At 51.1% G+C, this 20,168-nt stretch overlaps 1 protein-coding gene across 4 annotated transcripts in view; it reads left to right on the top strand.

Annotated features, from left to right (window-relative positions):
• Positions 1-917: 917 nt before the first annotated feature.
• Positions 918-20,168, top strand: part of LOC133227177 (beta-galactosidase-1-like protein 2) — a 33,038-nt gene continuing 13,787 nt past the window's right edge. For 2 of the 4 annotated variants that reach the window (XM_061381653.1, XM_061381655.1), the window contains exons 1-9: positions 1,163-1,284; positions 2,775-2,873; positions 2,960-3,157; positions 9,461-9,529; positions 13,549-13,644; positions 14,991-15,099; positions 18,093-18,185; positions 19,103-19,184; positions 19,985-20,049. In XM_061381653.1, coding sequence (XP_061237637.1) covers positions 1,202-1,284; positions 2,775-2,873; positions 2,960-3,157; positions 9,461-9,529; positions 13,549-13,644; positions 14,991-15,099; positions 18,093-18,185; positions 19,103-19,184; positions 19,985-20,049 — 894 coding nt within the window. In that variant the 5' untranslated portion in view covers positions 1,163-1,201. Of the gene's footprint in view, positions 1,133-1,162; positions 1,285-2,774; positions 2,874-2,959; positions 3,158-9,460; positions 9,530-12,338; positions 12,519-13,548; positions 13,645-14,990; positions 15,100-18,092; positions 18,186-19,102; positions 19,185-19,984; positions 20,050-20,168 lie in introns of those variants that run through there. The other 2 variants (XM_061381657.1, XM_061381656.1) reach the window with 2 other exon arrangements.

The raw sequence follows: 20,168 nt of genomic DNA on the forward strand, positions 1-20,168 counted from the left end.
CTGTTATAATTATTTTTGTAGAGGCCCCAATGCACCCTTCTTTAGTGGGTGTAATAAAACTCTTTGGATTATTGCGGAAGTTAAAGCAAACAGGAAGATCGTCTATTAATCCCCTGAAGGTATAATTAAAATTAATAGGATATTAATTTGCCACGGGCTGAGTGCCTCACTCTGGCCCCCAACACCTCTTGATGGAAGTGAAAGAGGAGAATGAAAAAGCTGGCTTAAAACTCAACATTCAGAAAACTAAGATCATGGTATCTGGTCCCACCAGTTCATGGCAAATAGATGGGGGGAAAATGAAAACATGAGTTTATTTTCTTGGACTCCAAAATCACTGCAGATGGTGACTGCCGCCATGAAATTAAAAGATGCTTGCTCCTTGGAAAAAAAGCTATGACCAACCTAGACAACATTTTAAAAAGCAGAGACATCACTTTGCCAACAAAGGTCCATCTAGAGAAAGCGATGTATGGTTTTTCCAGTAGTCATGTATGGATGTGAGAGTTGGACTATAAAGAAAGCTGAGCTCCGAAGAATTGATGCTTTTGAACTGTGGTGTTGGAGAAGACTCTTGAGAGTCCCTTGGACTGCAAGGAGATCCAACCAGTCCATCCTAAAGGAAATCAGTCCTGAATATTCATTGGAAGGACTGATGTTGAAGCTGAAACTTCAATACTTTGGCCACCTGATGCGAAGAGCTGACTCATTTGAAAAGACCCTGACGCTGGGAAAGATGAGGGCAGGAGGAGACAGGGACGACACAGGATGAGATGGTTGGATGGCATCACCGACTCGATGGACATGAGTTTGAGTAAACTCTGGGAGTTGGTGATGGACAGGGAGGCCTGGCGTGCTGCAGTCCATGGGGTCCCAAAGAGTCGGCAGGGGCACGCTGAGCGACTGAATAACAAAGCTGCTCTCAGAGCCTGAATCTGGATTTGCACAGACCAGCCTGGAGGGCTGTAGCCAAGCCCGTGGCCCCGCAGGGGGAGGGGCGTGTCTGCCCAAGTGAGGCCTCAGCCCCACCCCCACAGCCTCGCCCCGCCCCGCTGGCCCCACTCCCGACTCCACTTTGGCGTCCGCCTTGCCGGTCCGGCTGGTCTGGAGCCAGAAGAGCTCTGGGCTTCAGGTTCGCTGGCGTGGCCTGGGACTTGGCGGTTTCAGGGTCGGTCTGGCAAGAGCCTGACCTGCCCTGGGGATGTCGCCGGGCCTGAGAGGCGCTCCAGCTGGACCCAAAGTCCAGGAAAGGACCATCCTGCTCTCAGAGCCTCGGGCAGGGATGTGAGGCGACCGTGCCAAGGGGATGGCCGCTACTGCGCGGGGTCCTGGGGGAATGGTGCAGACGGAGGAGAGGGTGCAGGAGAGGGGAGACAGATGCAGGAGGGGTGCGGGAAGGGGAGGGGTGCAGACAGGAGAGACAGGTGCAGGAGGGGGAGGGGTGCAGGAGGGGAGACAGGTGCAGGAGGGGGAGACAGGTGCAGGAGGGGAGACAGGTACAGGAGGGGGAGACAGGTGCAGGAGGGGGAGGGGTGCAGGAGGGGAGACAGGTGCTGGAGGGGGAGGGGTGCAGACAGGGGAGACAGGTGCAGGAGGGGAGACAGGTGCAGGAGGGGGAGACAGGTGCAGGAGGGGAGACAGGTACAGGAGGGGGAGACAGGTGCAGGAGGGGGAGGGGTGCAGGAGGGGAGACAGGTGCTGGAGGGGGAGGGGAGACAGGTGCAGGAGGGGAGACAGGTGCAGGAGGGGGAGACAGGTGCAGGAGGGGAGACAGGTACAGGAGGGGGAGACAGGTGCAGGAGGGGGAGACAGGTGCAGGAGGGGGAGGGGTGCAGGAGGGGAGACAGGTGCTGGAGGGGAGACAGGGGAGACAGGTGCAGGAGGGGAGACAGGTGCAGGAGGGGGAGACAGGTGCAGGAGGGGGAGGGGTGCAGGAGGGGGAGGGGTGCAGGAGGGGAGACAGGTGCAGGAAGGGGAGGGGTGCAGGAAGGGAAAGGGGTTCTGGCAGTGGGGGCGGGTCTCAGAGGGAGATGGGTGGGTGCAGGCTGCCCAGAGTCCACAGTGGGTTGGGCACCACTTGGGTCCTGAGAGAGGCCTCAGTGGGCCATTGGTCTACAGGGAGCTCCAGAGGAGGCCCAGGGCGGGGTCCTGGCGGTTTTGGGGTCCCTCTCCTTATGTGCTCCCCTGGGACGGCCTGTTGGGGGAGCGGGTCTAGGGTGGGGGTCATCTGCACTGTGAGTCTGGGGCCTGTCACTTGGATCTGGGTCCACCCTCCCCATGACCTCCCTGACACCCCCCTGTCAGGTCCCCAGGGACACCCCTCATTGCTAGGTGGGCCCCCACGGCGGTTCCTGTTCCCTGAAGAAAGTCATGGGCCGCGGTGTGGGGGAGGGGTTGGGGGCGGTGGGCGGAGATGACTGGGGCCCAGAGGCCGGGCCAGCCGGTGTTCTCAGCTGGACACTGAGCCCTGAGAGTCACTCAGCCGGAAAATGTCTCTGGCAAATTACCCAAGATGATTTTGTTTATAAAGCTTCCTTGAGGCTTGGTCATCTCTAAAAAGTCAGGGGTGTCTGAAGACCCCATGGTTCAGGAGGAGCCTGTCTGTGCAGCCCACCTCCGTCCCAGCAGGAGACCTGGCCTTGGAGTGTCTGGAACCCAGGATAGCTTTGCAGGCCTGCCCGCCCCCAGCCCCCTGGCCTCCAAGGCCTGGCCTCTCCCGGCAGCCACTCCTTCCCGGCCCCGGGCCCTGACCTCTGCCCGTCCGGTCTGTCTAGGATGCAGGCCTTCTTGTTCCTGGTGAGGTTGGCGGGCCTCCTGAGCCTGACTTCCAGGTTCCTGGTAACGTCCGCGTTGCAAGAAGGCCTCCCAGAGAGGTGGGTCTGAGGGCAGGGCCCTGGAAGAGAGACCCTCGCGACGGGCCCGCCTCTGTGGGAGTCACACACCTCCTGTGTCCCTGCAGCGTGGTCGAGGCTCTCCTGAGGCCCTCACACGTCAGTGAGCGGCTTGTGGGTCTGCAGGTGAGGGGCTCCAACTTCACACTGGGGAACATGCCTTTCCTCATCCTGTCGGGCACCATCCACTACTTCCGCGTGCCCCGGGACTACTGGAAGGACAGCCTCCTGAAGCTGAAGGCCTGCGGCTTCAACACCGTCACCACGTGAGTGCGGGCTGCCGCGGCCCTTGCACCGGCCTCCGCTGGGCGTCGCGGGCTCCCGGCCCCATGAGTGGAGCCCGCTCCTGCGCCGTGCGTCTCAGCAGGCTTGCTCCGGCCTGCACGCCGCGGTCTCCTGTCCCGGGCGGCTGCAGCCCAGCGTCCCCTCGGTCCCGGGGGTCTAGGCAGCGGGCCCCACCCTCCTTGGAGAGCTGCCGTGTGGGCAGAGTCGGCCCAGTGATGAGTGCCAGGGAAATCCCATCTCACTGAGAATCAGGCCTGGAGAATGCTGGGATTGTCCTCACTGTGTTCACTGAAGCGAAGAAGGAACAAACATGGCGGACTTCTTTTCCACCTTCCAAGCTTAGAAAGCGCCCTCCGTTACTGTTTGGAGAGCTCCATTTGTGTCCTTTTCAGTGACTTGATTTTTAACGTGTGAGGTTAGGAAAAAAAAAAAAAAACTGTATTTTAAATATTTGGATTTTAATTTGGCAAATGATGGGGAATGAGGTTTCAAAGCATTTTCCCCCAAATTGTCATAAAACCTTTTACACATCACTTTCCTTCTTTGTTTCCTCATTGTGCTGGCGCTTTTGTACAGCGTGATTCAGACACTGAAACTTCACGCACTGTTACATTCTGTAAAACAGGGAACCACTGTGCTACAGACCTGAAAATGATATCCTACCGCGATCAGTGCGACGGCCATTGAAAGTGTCATGAGCTGGTAAAATCGTAAAACGTTTGTGGTTGAAATAAGACTGCCAAGTTTTGTCTGTTTTAGTGTCCTTGTTTAGAAATATAAAAATTATCACCATTGTTTCATAAACTATAAGACGCTCTGAGTCACTCAAAGCAGAACATTATCTCAGAATAAAGCAGCAGCACAGTGCTTGCATTTTGTAGAAAAGACTGCACTGTCTTTACATATATATATATATACAGTTTTTAAATTGAAGTATGGTTGATCTACAAAAGTTTTTGTGGAAAGTATTAGTCGTTCAGTCATGTCCGACTCTCTGCAACCCCATGGACTGTAACCTGCCAGGATGCTCTGTCCATGGGATTCTCCAGGCAAGAATACTGGAGTGGGTTGCCATTTCCGTTTTCCAGGCGCTCTTCCCCACCCAGGGATTCAACCCAGGTGTCCCATATCGCAGGTGGATTCTTTTTTATCTAAACCACCAGGGTTGTGCTAATTGCTACTCTACAGCAAACTGACTCAGTTATACACATACATAAATTTTAAAATCATTTTCATTATGGTTTATCCTAGGAGATTGGGTAAAGTTCCCTGTGCTATAGTCACTCAGTCACGTCCGACCCTTTGTGACCCCATGGACTGTCCGTGGAATTCTCCAGGCCAGAATCCTGGAGCAGGCAGCCTGTCCATTCTCCAGGGGATCTTCCCAACCCAGGGATCAAACCCAGGTCTCCCACATTGCAGACAGATTCTTTACCAGCTGAGCCACAAGGGAAGCCCAAGAACACTGGAGTGGGTAGCCTTTCCCTTCTCCAGGGGATCTTCCCGACCCGGGAAACAAACTGGGGTCTCCTGCATCGCAGGCAGATTCTTGACCAACTGAGCTACCAGGGTAGCCCTGTGCTATAGAGCACGACCTTATTTTTATCTATTCTAAATGTGATAGTTTGCATCTACTAACCCCAAAGTCCCAGTTCATCCCTCTCCCTCCCTCCCCCTTTTTTTATTAGAGTATATTCGCTTTACGATGTTGTGTCAGTTTCTGCTGTACAGCAGCGTGAATCAGCTATACATATACACTTATCCCTCCCTCCTGAGCCTCCCTCCCACCCTCCATCTCAGCCTCTCGGTCATCACAGAGCCCCAAGCTGAGCTCCCTGTGCTATACCGCAGCTTCCCACTAGCTGTCTGTTTAACACATAGTCATGTATATATTGGGGTTTTTCTTGTGGCTCGGATGGTAAAGTATCTCCCTGCAATGTGGGAGACCTGGGTTCCATCCTTGGGTCAGGAAGATCCCCTGGAGAAGGGAATGGCAACCTCCTCCAGTATTCTCACCTAGAGAATTCCATGGACGGAGGAGCCTGGCGGGCTACAGTCCACGGGGTCACGACTGAGCGACTAACAGTCTCACTTTCTTCACTGTAGTGTGTCAGTCCCAGCCTCTCAGTCCGTCCCAGCCTCTCCTCCCCCCACGCAGCCTGTGCCCACGAGGCCCTTCTACCATCTGTGTCTCTGTTCCTGCCCCGCAATGTCAGTTTTCTAGATTCCATATGTGTGTGTTAATAGACCATATTGATTTTTCTCTCTTGACTTTCTCCACTCTGTGCGACAGACACTGACAACCACTCCTTCTCGTACCAGCACAGCGCTTGTGGTTTGTGATGCCCTTTCATACAGGTCTCTAAATGTGTTTGCCCTGCTTTGTGTTCGCCAAGCTTCCTGGATCTGTGGTTTGACAACTGCCCTTCTGTGGGGTCGCTAAGAGTCAGAGACGACTGAGCGACTTCACGTTCACTTTTCACTTTCATGCATTGGAGAAGGAAATGGCAACCCACTCCTGTGTTCCTGCCTGGAGAATCCCAGGGACCGGGGAGCCTGGTGGGCTGCCATCTCTGGGGTTGCGCAGAGTCGGACATGACTGAAGGGACTTAGCAGCAGCAGCTTCCCTTGGGAAGTTGTTGGAATGTTACTTCTTAGACTGTTTCTTCTTTCCTTTCTCCCTTGAAGCTCCTCTGGTGCTTCTGTCACACCGGTGCTGTCCCACAGGACTCGGATGCTCTCCTCCTTCCTCCCGTGTTCTTTGCTCTTTGCAGCTCCGTTTCAGGGTGTTCCTGCCCTGTCTCGGGCTCGCGCCTTCTTCCTGTGGCCTGTGGCAGCTGAGCCCGTCCGGGCGCCAGCCCTTGTGTGCCACTGCTTCCTTCCTATTCTCTGTTTCCGTCTCTGCTCATGTTGCCCACCTTGCCCGCTGTCCACTCCCTCCTTTAGCACCTGAGGCAGAGTTGTTTTAAGCTCCCGGTCTGGTAATTCCACAGTGTCTCCCATGTCGAAGCCTGGTTCTCATCCGCTTTGCCTCCTTAGCGGTGCTCTTTGTTTCTGTCTGTCTTACAGCTTTCTGTCGAAAGCCAGGCACGCTGGCGCGGGCGAGAGGGCCTGGCGCAGCAGGCCTGTGTGTGAGCTGTTGCATCGGTCTGGCGTGCGGGGCTGCCCTGTAACTGGTGTCAGCAGAAGTCCTCTTGGGTCCTTGCTGCTGTCTCCCCGCCACCTTTGGCTTTCCCTGGAGATTCCCCCTGAGCAGGGCCTGAATCCTAGAGTGCCTCTGGCTGTAACCCCTTCTCTCTGGGAGCCTGTAGACGCGCTGCGAGGGGAGGGCGGAGGCCGAGTGCCGTCGGCCTCGGTGGGTCTCGGCCCTGAGCTGACCGCGCAAGGCCGGCTCTGCGTGCTCCTCTTCCTCCTGGTGGTCGTCTCGGGAACGTCCCCTGCAGCTCTGGCAACGGTACTCTCGGCTGAGGGCGGGCATTTGTCAAGGACAGAAGAGCCTGGACATGCTTTAAAATACCCACTCTCCCCTAACCCCGTGGGAAGTGAGAGGGATTTGTCTTAGACCTTCACAGTGAGAACCCTGGGGCTTCTGCAGGTTTTGACTCTCAAGCTCATCAAAACAGAGCCTCCGGTGAGCCATCACTTACAGAGAGTGCTGCTACCAACCCTGGCTCCGGCAGCCAGCTTCAGCCCTGGCCATCTGCTCTGAATGAATGTCATCAGCTGTGTTAGGAGCCTTCTCAGAGAAGCAGGGCCAGCAGGTGGAGGGCGGGTGTGGGCGGTGTGTGTGGGTGTGCAATGAGAAATCCCAGGATCTGCGGTTGGCGAACTGGAGCCCCAGAGCTAGAATGGTGAGATTCCAGCCCGAGAGATAGCAGGTGTTGGGGGAGGGGTGGTGAGCCCTGAATGCAAGCTCAGCAGTCAAGTGCTGTTGGGGTGGGGGGGCACAGGGTGCAGAATGTTACCTAGCACACCCTCACTGGTAATGTTCAGTTCAATCACTCAGTCCTGTCCGACTCTGCGACCCCATGAACTGCAGCACGCCAGGTCTCCGTGTCCATCACCAACTCCCAGAGTTCACCCAAACTCATGTCCATCGAGTCAGTGATGCCATCCAACCATCTCGTCCTCTGTTGTCCCCTTCTCCTCCTGCCTCCTCCTGGAAGAATTTTCCACAGTTTGTTGTGATCCATACAGTCAAAGGCTGTGGCGGAGTCAATAAAGCAGTAGATGTGTTTCTGGAAGTCTCTTGCTGTTTTGATGATCCAGCACATGTTGGCAATTTGGTCTCTGGTTCCTCTGCCATTTCTAAATCCAGCTTGAACATCTGGAAGTTCACGGTCCATGTACTGCTGAAGCCTGGCTTCATTGCCGTCTTCACTTTCACAGTCGCATTTTCTTGAAGTTCGGCGTGTGTCCAATGCATAAGCACTGCGCTCCATGAGCTCAGTCGCATGAACATGCTCCTATAGCCTGGCCATGTCAGGCCTCAGAAGCTTTCCCATCGCCTGCAGCCAGGGCCACCCAGCAGAGGAGTGGCGGAGCTTGTGTTACAACACATGCATCACTTTGGCCTCTTTTGAACTTTATGCACCTGGAGTCGTACAGCCTTGACTCTTGTGTCTGATCTTCTGCTCAAGATCTTGTTTGTGAGATTCCTCCATGATCTGCCATATTTTAGCTTGTTCATCCCCATCACTGTGTGTAATTCCATCAAAAACCACATGGTCTCACGTGTAGTTCGGGTCCAGTTTTCCGTATTGATTTTCTGTCTGGATGATGTGTCCACTGTTAAAAGTGGGATATTGAATCATTTTTTTAAGGATCTTGGATTTGTTCCCTAAGTTCTTATAGAAAGTTCTTTACCTAAATTCTAACTTGTCCTCTTTTCTAACAATAACGTGCCGGTCCCACAGAATCTTACCCTCATATATCTACATCTCCCCTTTGTGCCGGGCCGTGTCACGTGTCTTACTGTTTTAAACTATGAAATTCGTGATACATTCTTTTCCTGGTTTGAACATCTGTTTATATTTGAGATAAATTTAAGGTGACAAAAGTGTCTTCTTCATTTACGCGTCCGTTCACCTCTGTTGATGCTCTTCATTCCTTGGTGCAGATGACTGTTCCCACCGGGTGTACGTTCACCTCTTGTTGATGCTCTTCATTCCTTGGTGCGGATGACTGTTCCCACCGGGTGTCATTTCTTTCTGCTGAGAGACTTCCCCAAGTCAGCTGATCATGAATCATCTTAGATTTCATTTCTTTGAGGAATATTTCTCTTTCATCTTAAATTCTGAGGGATAATGTCACTGGGTAAAGCACTTTAGACTGATTTTTTTGTTGTTTGGTGCTTCATTTTCAGCACTTTAAATATGTTTCTTTGTTATCTTCTGACTTACACATTATCTGATGACAAGTCTTCTGTAGTTCTTATATTTTTTAAATAATTATTTGTGTAATTTCTTGTTTTCCTCTCTCTGGTTGCTTTTAAGACTTTTTCTTTGTCATTGCTTTTCAGCTATTTGCTTCTGATGCATTATGGTGTCGATCCCCCCGCCCTCCAACTTGTGGTTCATTGGAGTTCTTGGGACTGTAGGTTTATAGTTTCCATCAATTTACCAAAATTTGGTAAAACTTCCTATTTCTTCCAATAATTTTATCTCCCCTTTTCCCCTGGGACTTGGACTTCTTGATAAGATCCCACATATTACTGATGCTTTGTTCATTTTAACACTTAGTGTTTTTTCCTGTTTTCCAGTTTGGGTAATTTCTTTTGCTCTATCTTAAAACATCCTGGGATCTATTCCTATTTCTGTTCTGTTGTTAGTATTAGTGGTATATTTTTCATTTCCTGCTCTTCATTGCATCTAGAGTATTTTTGATTTCAGATATTATATTTTTTAAAATTTAGAAGTTCTTTGGAATCCTTTTTATATCTTCCATTTTCTTCATTATGGTCTTGCTTTTATTTACTTATTAAAGATATGGTATATGTTTGTTATACCTTGTTAATATTTTTTTTTTTTTGCCAGTTTCAACCTATATGTCATTTCTGGCTTTATGTCTGTTGCTCAATTTTTTTTTCTGGATTCCTTTGTTTGTTTTGGAGAGTGAGTTTGGCACACCTAGTAAACTTTAAATGGATATACTGGGTATTGTGAATGCTGTACTATTGGTTGCTGGATTTCATTTTGTATTCATTTAAATAATATTGTATAATCTAATATTATATAATAGTAAAATACAAAGTTTTTACATTTCTCTTTTTTTTTCTGTTTCAGGCATGTTCCTTGGAACCTTCATGAACCAAGAAGAGGCCAGTTTCACTATAGTGGAAACCTGGATTTGATGTATGTTTCCTCTTTAAGTTGCTGTTTCTCTGGCTCAGAGACAGGAGTTTGACTCTGTAGGGTCAGATGAAGCAGGAGTCACCTTGCTTTCCCTTTGAGAATCCCCCGGAAGCCCTGATAATTCCATCCCCCAGTGGCAGCCCCTTGAGCAGGGAGGCTGTCGTCATGGGTGGAGCCCAGACCTCAGTGCTGCTGTGCATTTCACCCACGTGTGGCTCGCAGAGCATCCCTGCAGCTCTAATCTACCGTGGGGACCCCGCTGTTCCACTTACAAAAGGAAATTTCTGAACTATAGTTTGTAGGAGTTGTGAGACGTAAGACAGTAAGAGTAATTGTTCAAAACTACGTATCTCCCACCCGCTGTGTTCATAACTGTCTTTGATGCTGGAGACACACAGACTATGTGCTGTGCTATGGAATAAGACTGTCTGTCAGGCACTTCAGTTCAGTCCTCAGTCGTGTCCGACTCTTTGCAACCCAATGAATCGAAGCATGCCAGGCCTCCCTGTCCATCACCAACTCCCAGAGTTCACTCAGACTCACGTCCATCGAGTCAGTGATGCCATCCTGCCATCTCATCCTCTGTCGTCCCCTTCTCCTGCCCCCAATCCCTCCCAGCATCAGAGTCTTTTCCAATGAGTCAACTCTTCTCATGAAGTGGCCAAAGTATTGGAGTTTCAGCTTTAGCATCAGTCCTTCCAATGAACACCCAGGACTGATGTCCTTTAGGATGGACTGGTGGGATCTCCTTGCAGTCCAAGGGACTCTCAAGAGTCTTCTCCAACACCACAGTTCACAAGCATCAGCTCTTCAGCACTTAGCTTTCTTTATAGTCCAACTCTCACATCCATACATAACCACTGGAAAAACCATAGCCTTGACCAGACAGACCTTTGTTGGCAAAGTAATGTCTCTGCTTTTGAATATGCTATCTAGGTTGGTCACAACTTTTCTTCCAAGGAGTAAGCGTCTTTTAATTTCATGGCTTCAGTCACCATCTGCAGTGATTTTGGAGCCCAGAAAAATAAAGTCTGACACTATGTCCACTGTTTCTCCATCTATTTCCCATGAAGTGATGGGACCAGGTGCCATGATCTTAGTTTTCTGAATGTTGAGCTTTAAGCCAACTTTTTCACTCTCCTCTTTCACTTTCATCAAGAGGCTTTTTAGTTCCTCTTCACTTTCTGCCATAAGGGTGGTGTCATCTGCAAATCTGAGGTTATTGATATTTCTCCCAGCAATCTTGATTCCTACTTGTGTTTCTTCCAGTCCAGCGTTTCTCATGATGTACTCTGCATAGAAGTTAAATAAGCAGGGTGACAATATACAGCCTTGACGTACTCCTTTTCCTATTTGGAACCAGTCTGTTGTTCCATGTCCAGTTCTAACTGCTGCTTCCTGACCTTAATATAGGTTTCTCAAGAGGTAAGTCAGGTGGTCTGGTATTCCCATCTGTCTCAGAATTTTCCACAGTTTATTGTGATCCACACAGTCAAAGGCTTTGGCATAGTCAAGAAAGCAGAAATAGCTGTTTTTCTGGAACTCTCTTGCTTTTTTGATGATCCAGTGGATGTTGGCAATTTGATCTATGGTTCCTCTGCCTTTTCTTTTTCTTTTTTTTAATGGAATTTCTTTTTATTATTTTTTTCATTAATTATTTATTTATTTATTTTTTAAATTTTATTTTATTTTTAAACTTTACATAATTGTATTAGTTTTGCCAAATATCCTCTGCCTTTTCTAAAACCAGCTTGTACATCTGGAAGTTCATGGTTCACGTATTGCTGAAGCCTGGCTTGGAGAATTTTAAGCATTACTTTACTAGTGTGTGAGATGAGTGTAATTGTGTGGTAGTTTGAGCATTCTTTGGGATTGCCTTTCTTTAGGATTGGAATGAAACTGACCTTTTCCAGTTCTGTGGGCACTGCTGAGTTTTCCAAACTTGCTGGCATATTGAGTGCAGCACTTTCACAGCATCATCTTTTAGGATTTGAAATAGCTCAACTGGAGTTCTATCATCTCCACTAGCTTTGTTCGTAGTGATGCTTTGTAAGGCCCACTTGACTTCACATGCCAGGATGTCTGGCTCTAGGTGAGTGATCACACCATCGTGATTATCTGGGTCATGAAGCTCTTTTTTGTACAGTTCTTCTGGGTATTCTTGCCACCTCTTCTTAATATCTTCTGCTTCTGTTAGGTCCATACCATTTCTGACCTTTATCGAGCCCATCTTTGCATGAAATGTTCCCTTGGAATCTCTAATTTTCTTGAAGAGATCTCTCGTCTTTCTCATTCTGTTGTTTCCCTCTATTTCTTTGCATTGATCGCTGAGAAGGCTTTCTTATCTCTCCTTGCTATTCTTTGGAACTCTCCATTCAGATGCTTATATCTTTCCTTTTCTCCTTTGATTTTCGCTTCTTTTCTTTTCATAGCTATTTGTAAGGCCTCCTCAGACATTAGAGGGAGGCAAATAGCAGCTGAGGACTCGTAACCCAAACTAGGGGAATAGCCCAGAGCGGGTAACAGCAGAGGGATAGCTCCAGTACATTAGGACCCTGAGCAGGAGTTTGTTAGAGGGTCAGGCGTGATTTCAGGCCTAAGGTGCAGCAAGGCCACATCGGAGCAGTCAGAGGTGTGGGAGGACGTGACATGAGTTAGACTGACGTTCGTGCTGCGGCGAGGGAACCCCGACGTCATCTGTCAATAAAGATCTGTTCTCATTAGGGAAGGTTTAAAATAGATATTCACAGTGAGTGTGCCTTGCTCTTCCAAGAGAGAACCAGGGCTTCTGGGTCTTTCCCTTTCCTAGCTTAAGCGTCGCCAGCACCTAGCTTTCAAGCCACCGCGCCTGCCCGCACTGAGCCCGCCCACACCACGCCCGCAGCGGGAAGCAGGCGGAGAGGGGTTCTGGCAGCAGGACCACTCGCTTCTGCTTCTGTCCTGGTGGCTTGGGATCAGCCTGGCTCAATGCAAGGCGCAGGATGCGTAGGTGAGCAGGTGCCAGGGAGGAAAGGAGCGGGCCCTGGGACTAACTTCATATTTTCCTGGAACGGCAGTAACGCCATATGACCCTCCTGCTGGTTCTGAGTCGAGGAAACGTCAGAAAGTAGATCTGGGGAGACAGTCAAGCTTATCTTGGCCCGTTTTGTGTGCTGTGCTGCAAAATTTGAAATCTGTTCCGAAGGGGCTATGAAGTAAGTCACTGGGAGAATTTTACGTCGGGAAATTCAGGAAGCTCATGTTTGCATGCTGGTGGTATTTTTAAGAGGCAGAATAACATAGTTAAGGTCTCTTTTCTGGAGGCGGGTTGTCTTTTAACTCTTCAGTTTCCCAAGAATGTGACCTCTGACTCCTTAAGTGCCCATTTTCTTATCTGTAAAGTGGGGGTGATATTGATACCTATGTGATAGAGTTGACAAAGAAATTAATACATTTGCAGAGCTGAGTGTATTGAGTGCTGATGCTGATACTCGGTACACATTACTCCAGTGTTTGTCGTGGATGATTCTATTCTGCCGACAGTGCCTGGAGCGGCATCGGAAGAGAGGCGAGAAGGAGGGAGGGAGGAAGCCGTTGGAATAACTCAGGTGGATGCGAGTTCTTTATGCAGGGTGGTAGCGGTGAAAACTAAGAGGAATCTCACATTCAGAAATATTAACTGCAAGGAATAAACCTGATTAGAGGCAGGCTGAAAGTGGGAGATAAGGAAGGAGGAGCCAGCGTGGTTCGTGAGGGCGGGTCCTGGTGGTGCCCTCGTGGGGACAGGAGGCTCAGCGCTGGTCCGGGGGCAGCCAGCCTCTGGCTGGGATTCCTGTGAGCTGCCCTTGGGGCCTCTGGACTGAGGCCTTTGTGTGGAAGAAGGCCCCGTCCCAGGGTTCTGTCTCCGGCAGGGACTTCTGTGAGCAGGCTGGGAGTTGGTTCCACCTGTCCTAACCGCAGGAGAAGAGGCCTCGGGGAGACGCAGGGCGGCGGTTCCAGGCTCCGCTCTCTGTGACTGCTGCTGTTGCTCCCCTCCTCAGCGCTTTCATATCCTTGGCGTCAGAGGTGGACCTGTGGGTCATCCTGTGTGTCGGCCCCTACATCGGGAGCGACTTGGACCTCGGAGGCTTGCCCAGGTGAGCCATGGTCGCGCCCCAAGCCTGTTCGCCAGCAAGTCGGAGCAGAGGGTTTTGCTCAGTTTCCTAGGTTTTCTAGATTTCCTAGGTCCACACCTCCCACCCCTTCCCCGCTTCAGGACCTAGAAAATGCACTTTAGAATACTGAGAATGGTACAGTGTTTGTTTTTTATAAATCTCCACCTCATCCTTGTGGTGCAGAGGTAGAATCCTTCTTTTCCTTAATGAAAGCTACTGGCTAATCGATGTCATGTAATCAGTATCTTTATAAGTTCTAACTTTTGTGATGATACTAATAATAGCACAAAATTGGATTGATTATTTCTTTTCAAAGAGGGTCTTTTTTCTTATCATTTCTAAATGGTAGTACAATGTACATTATATGAAATTTACCATTTAAAACTATGCAATTTTGTGGCAGTCGAGTGTGTTAAAATGTCACCACTATCTTGTTCCTGAACGCTTTTTGCCACTCGGAGAGAAAGCCCTTGCCCGGTCACCCCCATCCTGCTCACCCCCAGCCCCTGGCACCCGTTACTTTCCTCTCAGTTTCTGTGGATTTGCCTAGTCTACACACTTCATATAAATGGAATTATACCCTATGTGACCCTTTGTGCCTGGTTTCTTTCTCTTGGCATAAGTTTTTTTTTCCTGCTGTGCCATGCAGCTTATGGGATTTTAGTGACTGAGCCCAGACAGAGCCCTAACCACTGGGCTGCCAGGGAAGCCCCTCCCTTGGCATAATGTTGTCAAATCTGTACATGCTTTAACATGAACCAATTCCTCATTTTTTAATGACCAAATAATATTCCATTAAAAACATTTTTTAAAAAACTCTGAAACATTTTTATAAAAAATCTCATACCAGACTAAGGTTTGGCGAGCTTTTTTTTTTTTTTTTTTTAAAAGGCCAGATGATCAATATTTTCAGCTTTCAGGGAGCACAGACAGTGTCTGTTGCGAAGTTCTTCTCTGCCGCTGCCTCAGGAGCACAGCTGTGACGACGTGAAAGCGAAGGGTGGGCCACGTGCCAATAAAACTTTATTGACAGGAACAGTCAGCAGCTCTGACCTGGCCTGTGGGCTGCAGCTCAGCAACTCTGCCCTGGTTGCTTCCACGTCTACAAGCCTCAGTTGCATTTCGGGGCAAGAGGTGGCCGTTGAGGTGTTGAGATGTGTGGGACAGAACACAGACGACTTTTTCTTAGAGATGGGTTAGCACCTCAGTGTGCTGCTCCAGTCTGGCCATGTGAATCTGGGCTGTTCATGTTCTCCAGCCTCAGATGCGTGAACGTCTCTGTCTGCTGTCTCCCACCCCAAGGCTGAGTCTCGCCTTCTCCCTCCTAGCTGGTTACTCAAAGATTCTCATATGAAGCTGAGAACAACTCACAAGGGCTTCACAGCAGCAGTGAATCGCTATTTTGATGACCTGATTCCCAAGATTAGAGGATTCCAGGTAAAACCTGATTCCCCATCTCTGTGACCAAGGGAAGTACTTGCCTGAATTGCCTTCCTGGGCAGGGCTCAGCCTACTTTCTTTCACTCATAAGCAGGAAGCATGTATAGCAGCTAATTCCAGTTCCTTATTTAAGAAATATGCTTCTTTTCCTTTTATGCCTGTTCCTCACCTACTGTCTTACTGGGATGCCGTTTCCTGGCAGGATGCTGGGAACCACGCTCTGTATATTTTTATGTCTTCTTTTGTTTGCTCTCCAACACCACAAATGGGAATTTAATGACAGACCTCAGAATGTCTTAACTTATCTGCTAAAGATAGCTACGTGTCAGTCTTTCATAAGTGATAGATGATGCAGATGACCTTAGGTCAGTGATTTTGTAGAAACTGCAATTTTTTTTTTATTTAATATCTCTCCCTCTGCAACAAAACCATGGTGTCATACACATTCATTATTTCAGTAGAAATAGTATGCCACCATATTGCTGCAAGGTTTGAAAACTACATGAAGGGCTGTATAAGTAGGTAGCAAATGAGCAGAGGGAAGGAACAAAAGATATCTATTAGGTATCGAGCTTTCTATTGGGCTTCCCTGGTGGATGAGTGGTAAAGAATCCCCATGCAATGCAGAAGCCATAGAAGACTTGGATTTGATCCCTGGAGGAGGAAATGGCAACCCACTCCAGTCTTCTTGCCTGGAGAATCCCATGGATAGAGGAGCCTGGCGGGCTACAGTCCGTGGGGTCACAAAGAGTCAGACAGGACTGAAGTGACTTGGCACGCGTGCATTTGGTGTTTACGGAGCGTATTTTATCCTCACAGCAATCCCTGGAAAGGGATGCTACTGTAGGGGTAGCGACAGGCCTGGAAATGGCCAGCAAGGCTTCAGGTCGTGTGGATCTTCTTGGGGCGGAGCTGGCTCCTGACTCTGAGCGTGCCCTGGGACCAGCAGACGAGGTGCCGGTGGCTGCAGGGCCATCCGTGTGCAGCTGGGGACGGAGATGCAGGGGCGGTCCTTTGCGGCCCTGGAGCTGTGCTGGCCAGGGTGGTAGCCTCGGCCACCAGTGGCTATTTCAGTTAAAATCTATTAAAACTAAATAAAGAATTTAGTTCTTTATTCACACCATACGCAGTTCAAGTGCTAGGTAGCCACCTGTGGATGGTCACTACCACACTGGACGGTGAGAGCAGAGAACATTTTCATCATCAAAGAAAGTTCTAGCACAAATTAGCACACTCTCGGCACCCCAGATCAGGACATTCCCCATCTTGGAGCGCTTGCAAGACAAAATCAGTAATCAGAAGGTTGCCTGGTGAGCACAAAACCCGGAGCCGCAGAAGTTGGGGGTCTTACCCTTTGAGCCACCAGGGAAGCCACCCAAAAAGTTGTTACTTATTTTTTGCTGTGCCACACAGCTTGTGGCGTCTTGGTTCCCCACCAAGGGGAACCAAGGGGTAGAACCTGGGCCACAGTAAGGAAAGCCTGGAATCCTAACCGATAGGCTGCCGGGCAACTCCCAGTATCGCGGCTTTGTTCCTGTGTGTGCTGCTCTGTCACTGAGTCATGTCCAACTCTCTTGCAATCCTGTGGATCGCAGCCCACCGGGCGCCTCTATTCATGGGCTCTTCCAGGCAAGAACATTAGGGTGGGTTGCCATTTCCTACTGCAGGGGATCTTCCCAACCCAGGGATTGAATCCACGTCTCTTGCACTGGTAGGCAGACTCTTTACCACTGAGCCCCTGGGAAGCACACAGGTTTGGGAAACTTTTAGGCTCTTTTCTGCCCACTAATCTCTAGTGCAGCTGGTTCCGCTCTGCTTGCCGAGTCTATCCCGCTTCAGCTCTCCCTGCCCAGGCCCTCCAGGCCGCAAGCACAGGCATTGGTGTGTAGACGCTTCCGCCCACTGGCACACGGTCCTGGGAGCTATCTGGCTTCTTCCTTTCATTGTTGGTGTGTTGTCTAATTCTGAGGGTGCAACGCTCTTTTTCTTAGTCTTGCGTGCCAGGAGGAGACCTTCTGGCGGCCACGTGTCTCCAAGGGCAGATTGCAAAGGGCAGAGCTGAGTGTAGTGAAACTGACTAGGGTAGGACATGGCAGGTGCGAGGGGCAGGGAGAAAACACGACCGCCAGGCTGGCGAGAGTTGCAAAGACAGGGCTGACGGAGCCTGTGAACATCGCAGAAGGGGGTCGGCGGGGAAGGGGGAGGAGGAGGCTGGGCATGAGGGCGTAACTGAGAGGGCAGAAGGGACTGGATCCCACATGATCCTGGGACTGGGGAAGAGGCGGCAGGGGGAGAGGAGCTCGAGGAGGCTGGCCAGTGCAGAATCCAGGAGTGGTGCTGCAGGAGGGAGGGCTTCCCGGAGGAGGAGAGACTGTTGGTGGAGAGAAGTCAGACCAGGATGAAAAGGGATCGCATGCATTTAGCAAAGAGAAGGTCAGGGTGGAATGCAAAGGGCGGCCGCGAGACCACAGTAGAGGACAGGGTCACGAGTGGTGGGCTGTCGCGGGGCGTGCAGAGCTGCTGCACCGTTTGCCCACGAAGGGAGACCACGCGGGAGGGGAGGATGGGGCCCTGTGGCGGTGACCGGGCAAGTGAAGACAGGGGTGCAGGGACGGAAGCAGAGCGGGTCCCCGAGGGGGAGTGACGCGTGCCCGCATGGGAGAGGGCCGCACCCCTGCTCCCCTGGTGCCCCGGAGGAAGGCTGGCCGGAGGTCTAAGCCTGTGCTTAAGGTGTTGGGCTAGGGGAGTTGGCGGGCGCTGCTCCCTGGGGGCACTGGGGAAGGCAGGGTGCTGGAGGCTTTGACCCCACGAGGTGGCTGCTGACAGTGATGGAGACTGCCCCCACCGCCGTGGCCCCGGGGCCGAGTTTAGGAGCGGGTTATTTTCTGTGCCACTCTGAACGTGCGTGTGCAGCAACAAATTGAGAAAGTCAGTCCAGCCTTTCCCCACCGGCTGACTCATCCTCAGACTCTCGTCTCCTTGACCCCCAGTTCCAAGAAGAGGGTCCCATTATTGCCATGCAGATGGAGAATGAGTACGGTTCCTATAATCTGGATAAAAGATACATGCCGTATATTAAAAACGTAAGTGCCCCATCATTTTCCTCCGTCTTTACATACTTTTCTCACTTTGCTGATTCATGGAGCAAACATCCTGAGCAGCTAAGCTCGCAAGGTACTGTTCGGGATGCAGTGTTTGTTAGCAACGGATGCAGAACTTTCAAGTGTCAAAGTCTCACAGTGAGTACTCTGTAAATCTGCGCCCTTGAAGTTCATGAATCAATGCTGTGCCCAGCTGGGGGCTTCCCTTTGTCTTTTTTTTTTTTTTTTCAAAATATAGGACAGAGAAAAGTTATTTATTCTAAAGAGTTTGTAGTGTTGACTTCCAAATAGAACAGAGTTTTAGTTTTTGAAAACCAAAGAGAAATCAGAGGATGCCTCGGTTGCAGCGAAAAGACAAAGTCGCACACTATTGTTGTGCTGCTCTGCCGCACTGGATGAGGCGACGGAAGTGCAGCTGGTGTTTCCACGCTTTCCCCCCAGACGGGGGCCTGGCACACCTGCATGACTCTGACGTAAGCACAGAGTGACTCACAGTAATTTTTCCTTCTGTGGATATCACAGATCTTTTTGGTTGGTGTTTGTCTAGTACAGGCTTTCCCAGCCTTTCATCTTTGATTTTTCTGTATCCACGGACTTCAGGTACATACTCTGTATATAATTAGAAGAATTTGTTTTCCTTAATCCATTATGAAAATTCTTGTCTTTGGAATGTGGTTGGTGTCCATTCCAGGCCGTTGCATTTAAGTCCCTTTTGCTGATGGTTGCATTAAGCCCCTTTTGGCTGTTCTCATTGAACAGCTTACCAGCAATAGGAGTGGGGGGTGGTGAGGCCTCCTTCCCACCCCTCAGCTCATTCTGGTGCTCCGACCCTCGCCTTCTCCTTGGGACGCGCCCCCCAGGGCCGTGGACCACAGTTCACCTTCCCGACTGTCCCACAGGCACTGCTGAGCAGAGGGATCAAGACGATGCTCATGACTGCGGACACAGGCCAGGGACTCCTGAAGGGGCACACACCGACCGGTATGCACGGCGGCTTTGCCGGCCTCCCCCGCCCGCTGAGTCTGAGGGTCTGTCTGAGGCTCCGTTGCCCCATTTCCCGGGCCAGGCCGTGTCCAGGCGCCCGCGGCCCCGACATGAGGAACCAGGGCCCTGCTCGCGGCCCCGCATCTCCCTGCTGGCCTCCGGCCCCGGGGCGCAGCGGAGGCATCTGTGCCGCTGTTCTGGGCCAGGCCCGAACCTCCGAGAGAGAGCAGGGTTCCAGAGAAAGTCCTGCCCTAGACCTGCCCCGGGAGCGCGTGGGGCGAAGAGTCCGGGCATAAAAGCCACGAGGAAACGTGCAGGAGAGTTACAGGGGGAAACATGGGTGGGCGCACAGGACGGAGGAAGGGTCACGCGAACGAGCTGGAGAGCGGTGCTGTGGGCTTCTCTAGCCGGCCTGGCCCGGGCCTTGCCCTCCGCCCGCTCTTCCCGGCGCCGTGGTGGCGCTCACCTCGCGGTGGCAGAGACAGAGCGTCCTGCGCTGGGCCCGGGAGACCGGAGTCAGGCCCGAGGTCTCCGGCCGCTCGCCCGGGCTCGGCTTTCTCGGCGGGCTCTTTATCCACCAGCACACGGGGTGACTCCGCCCTTCTTGTCCGCGGGTCACTCGCGGTGAAGGCTGAGCAGAGGCGCAGTGAGCCTGAGCGGTGCTGCTCGAGCCCCTGTGGACACACGCGGCCTCGTCTTCACCAGCAGCGTCTGCGGGCGTCGCGGGCGGTGTCTGCGGGCGGCGGTGGCACCGCGCCAGCTGCTGACCCCGGCTCGGTCTCCCCTTCCTTCCACAGTGTTTGCCACCCTCCACATGAAGAGCATAAGGCAGAAAACGTACGAACACCTCTCCTCAGCTCAGGTGAGGACAGCTCAGAGGCGCGGGGTGTTTTCCTTCATCTCAGGTGAAGACTTGGTTCAGGAACTTCTCAGCTCTGATTCGCTCAGTTAAAACTTGGCTCTGTTACACGCTGGAAATGC

The sequence above is a fragment of the Bos javanicus genome, chromosome 15 (genome assembly GCF_032452875.1).
Source record: "Bos javanicus breed banteng chromosome 15, ARS-OSU_banteng_1.0, whole genome shotgun sequence".
NCBI lineage: Eukaryota > Metazoa > Chordata > Mammalia > Artiodactyla > Bovidae > Bos > Bos javanicus.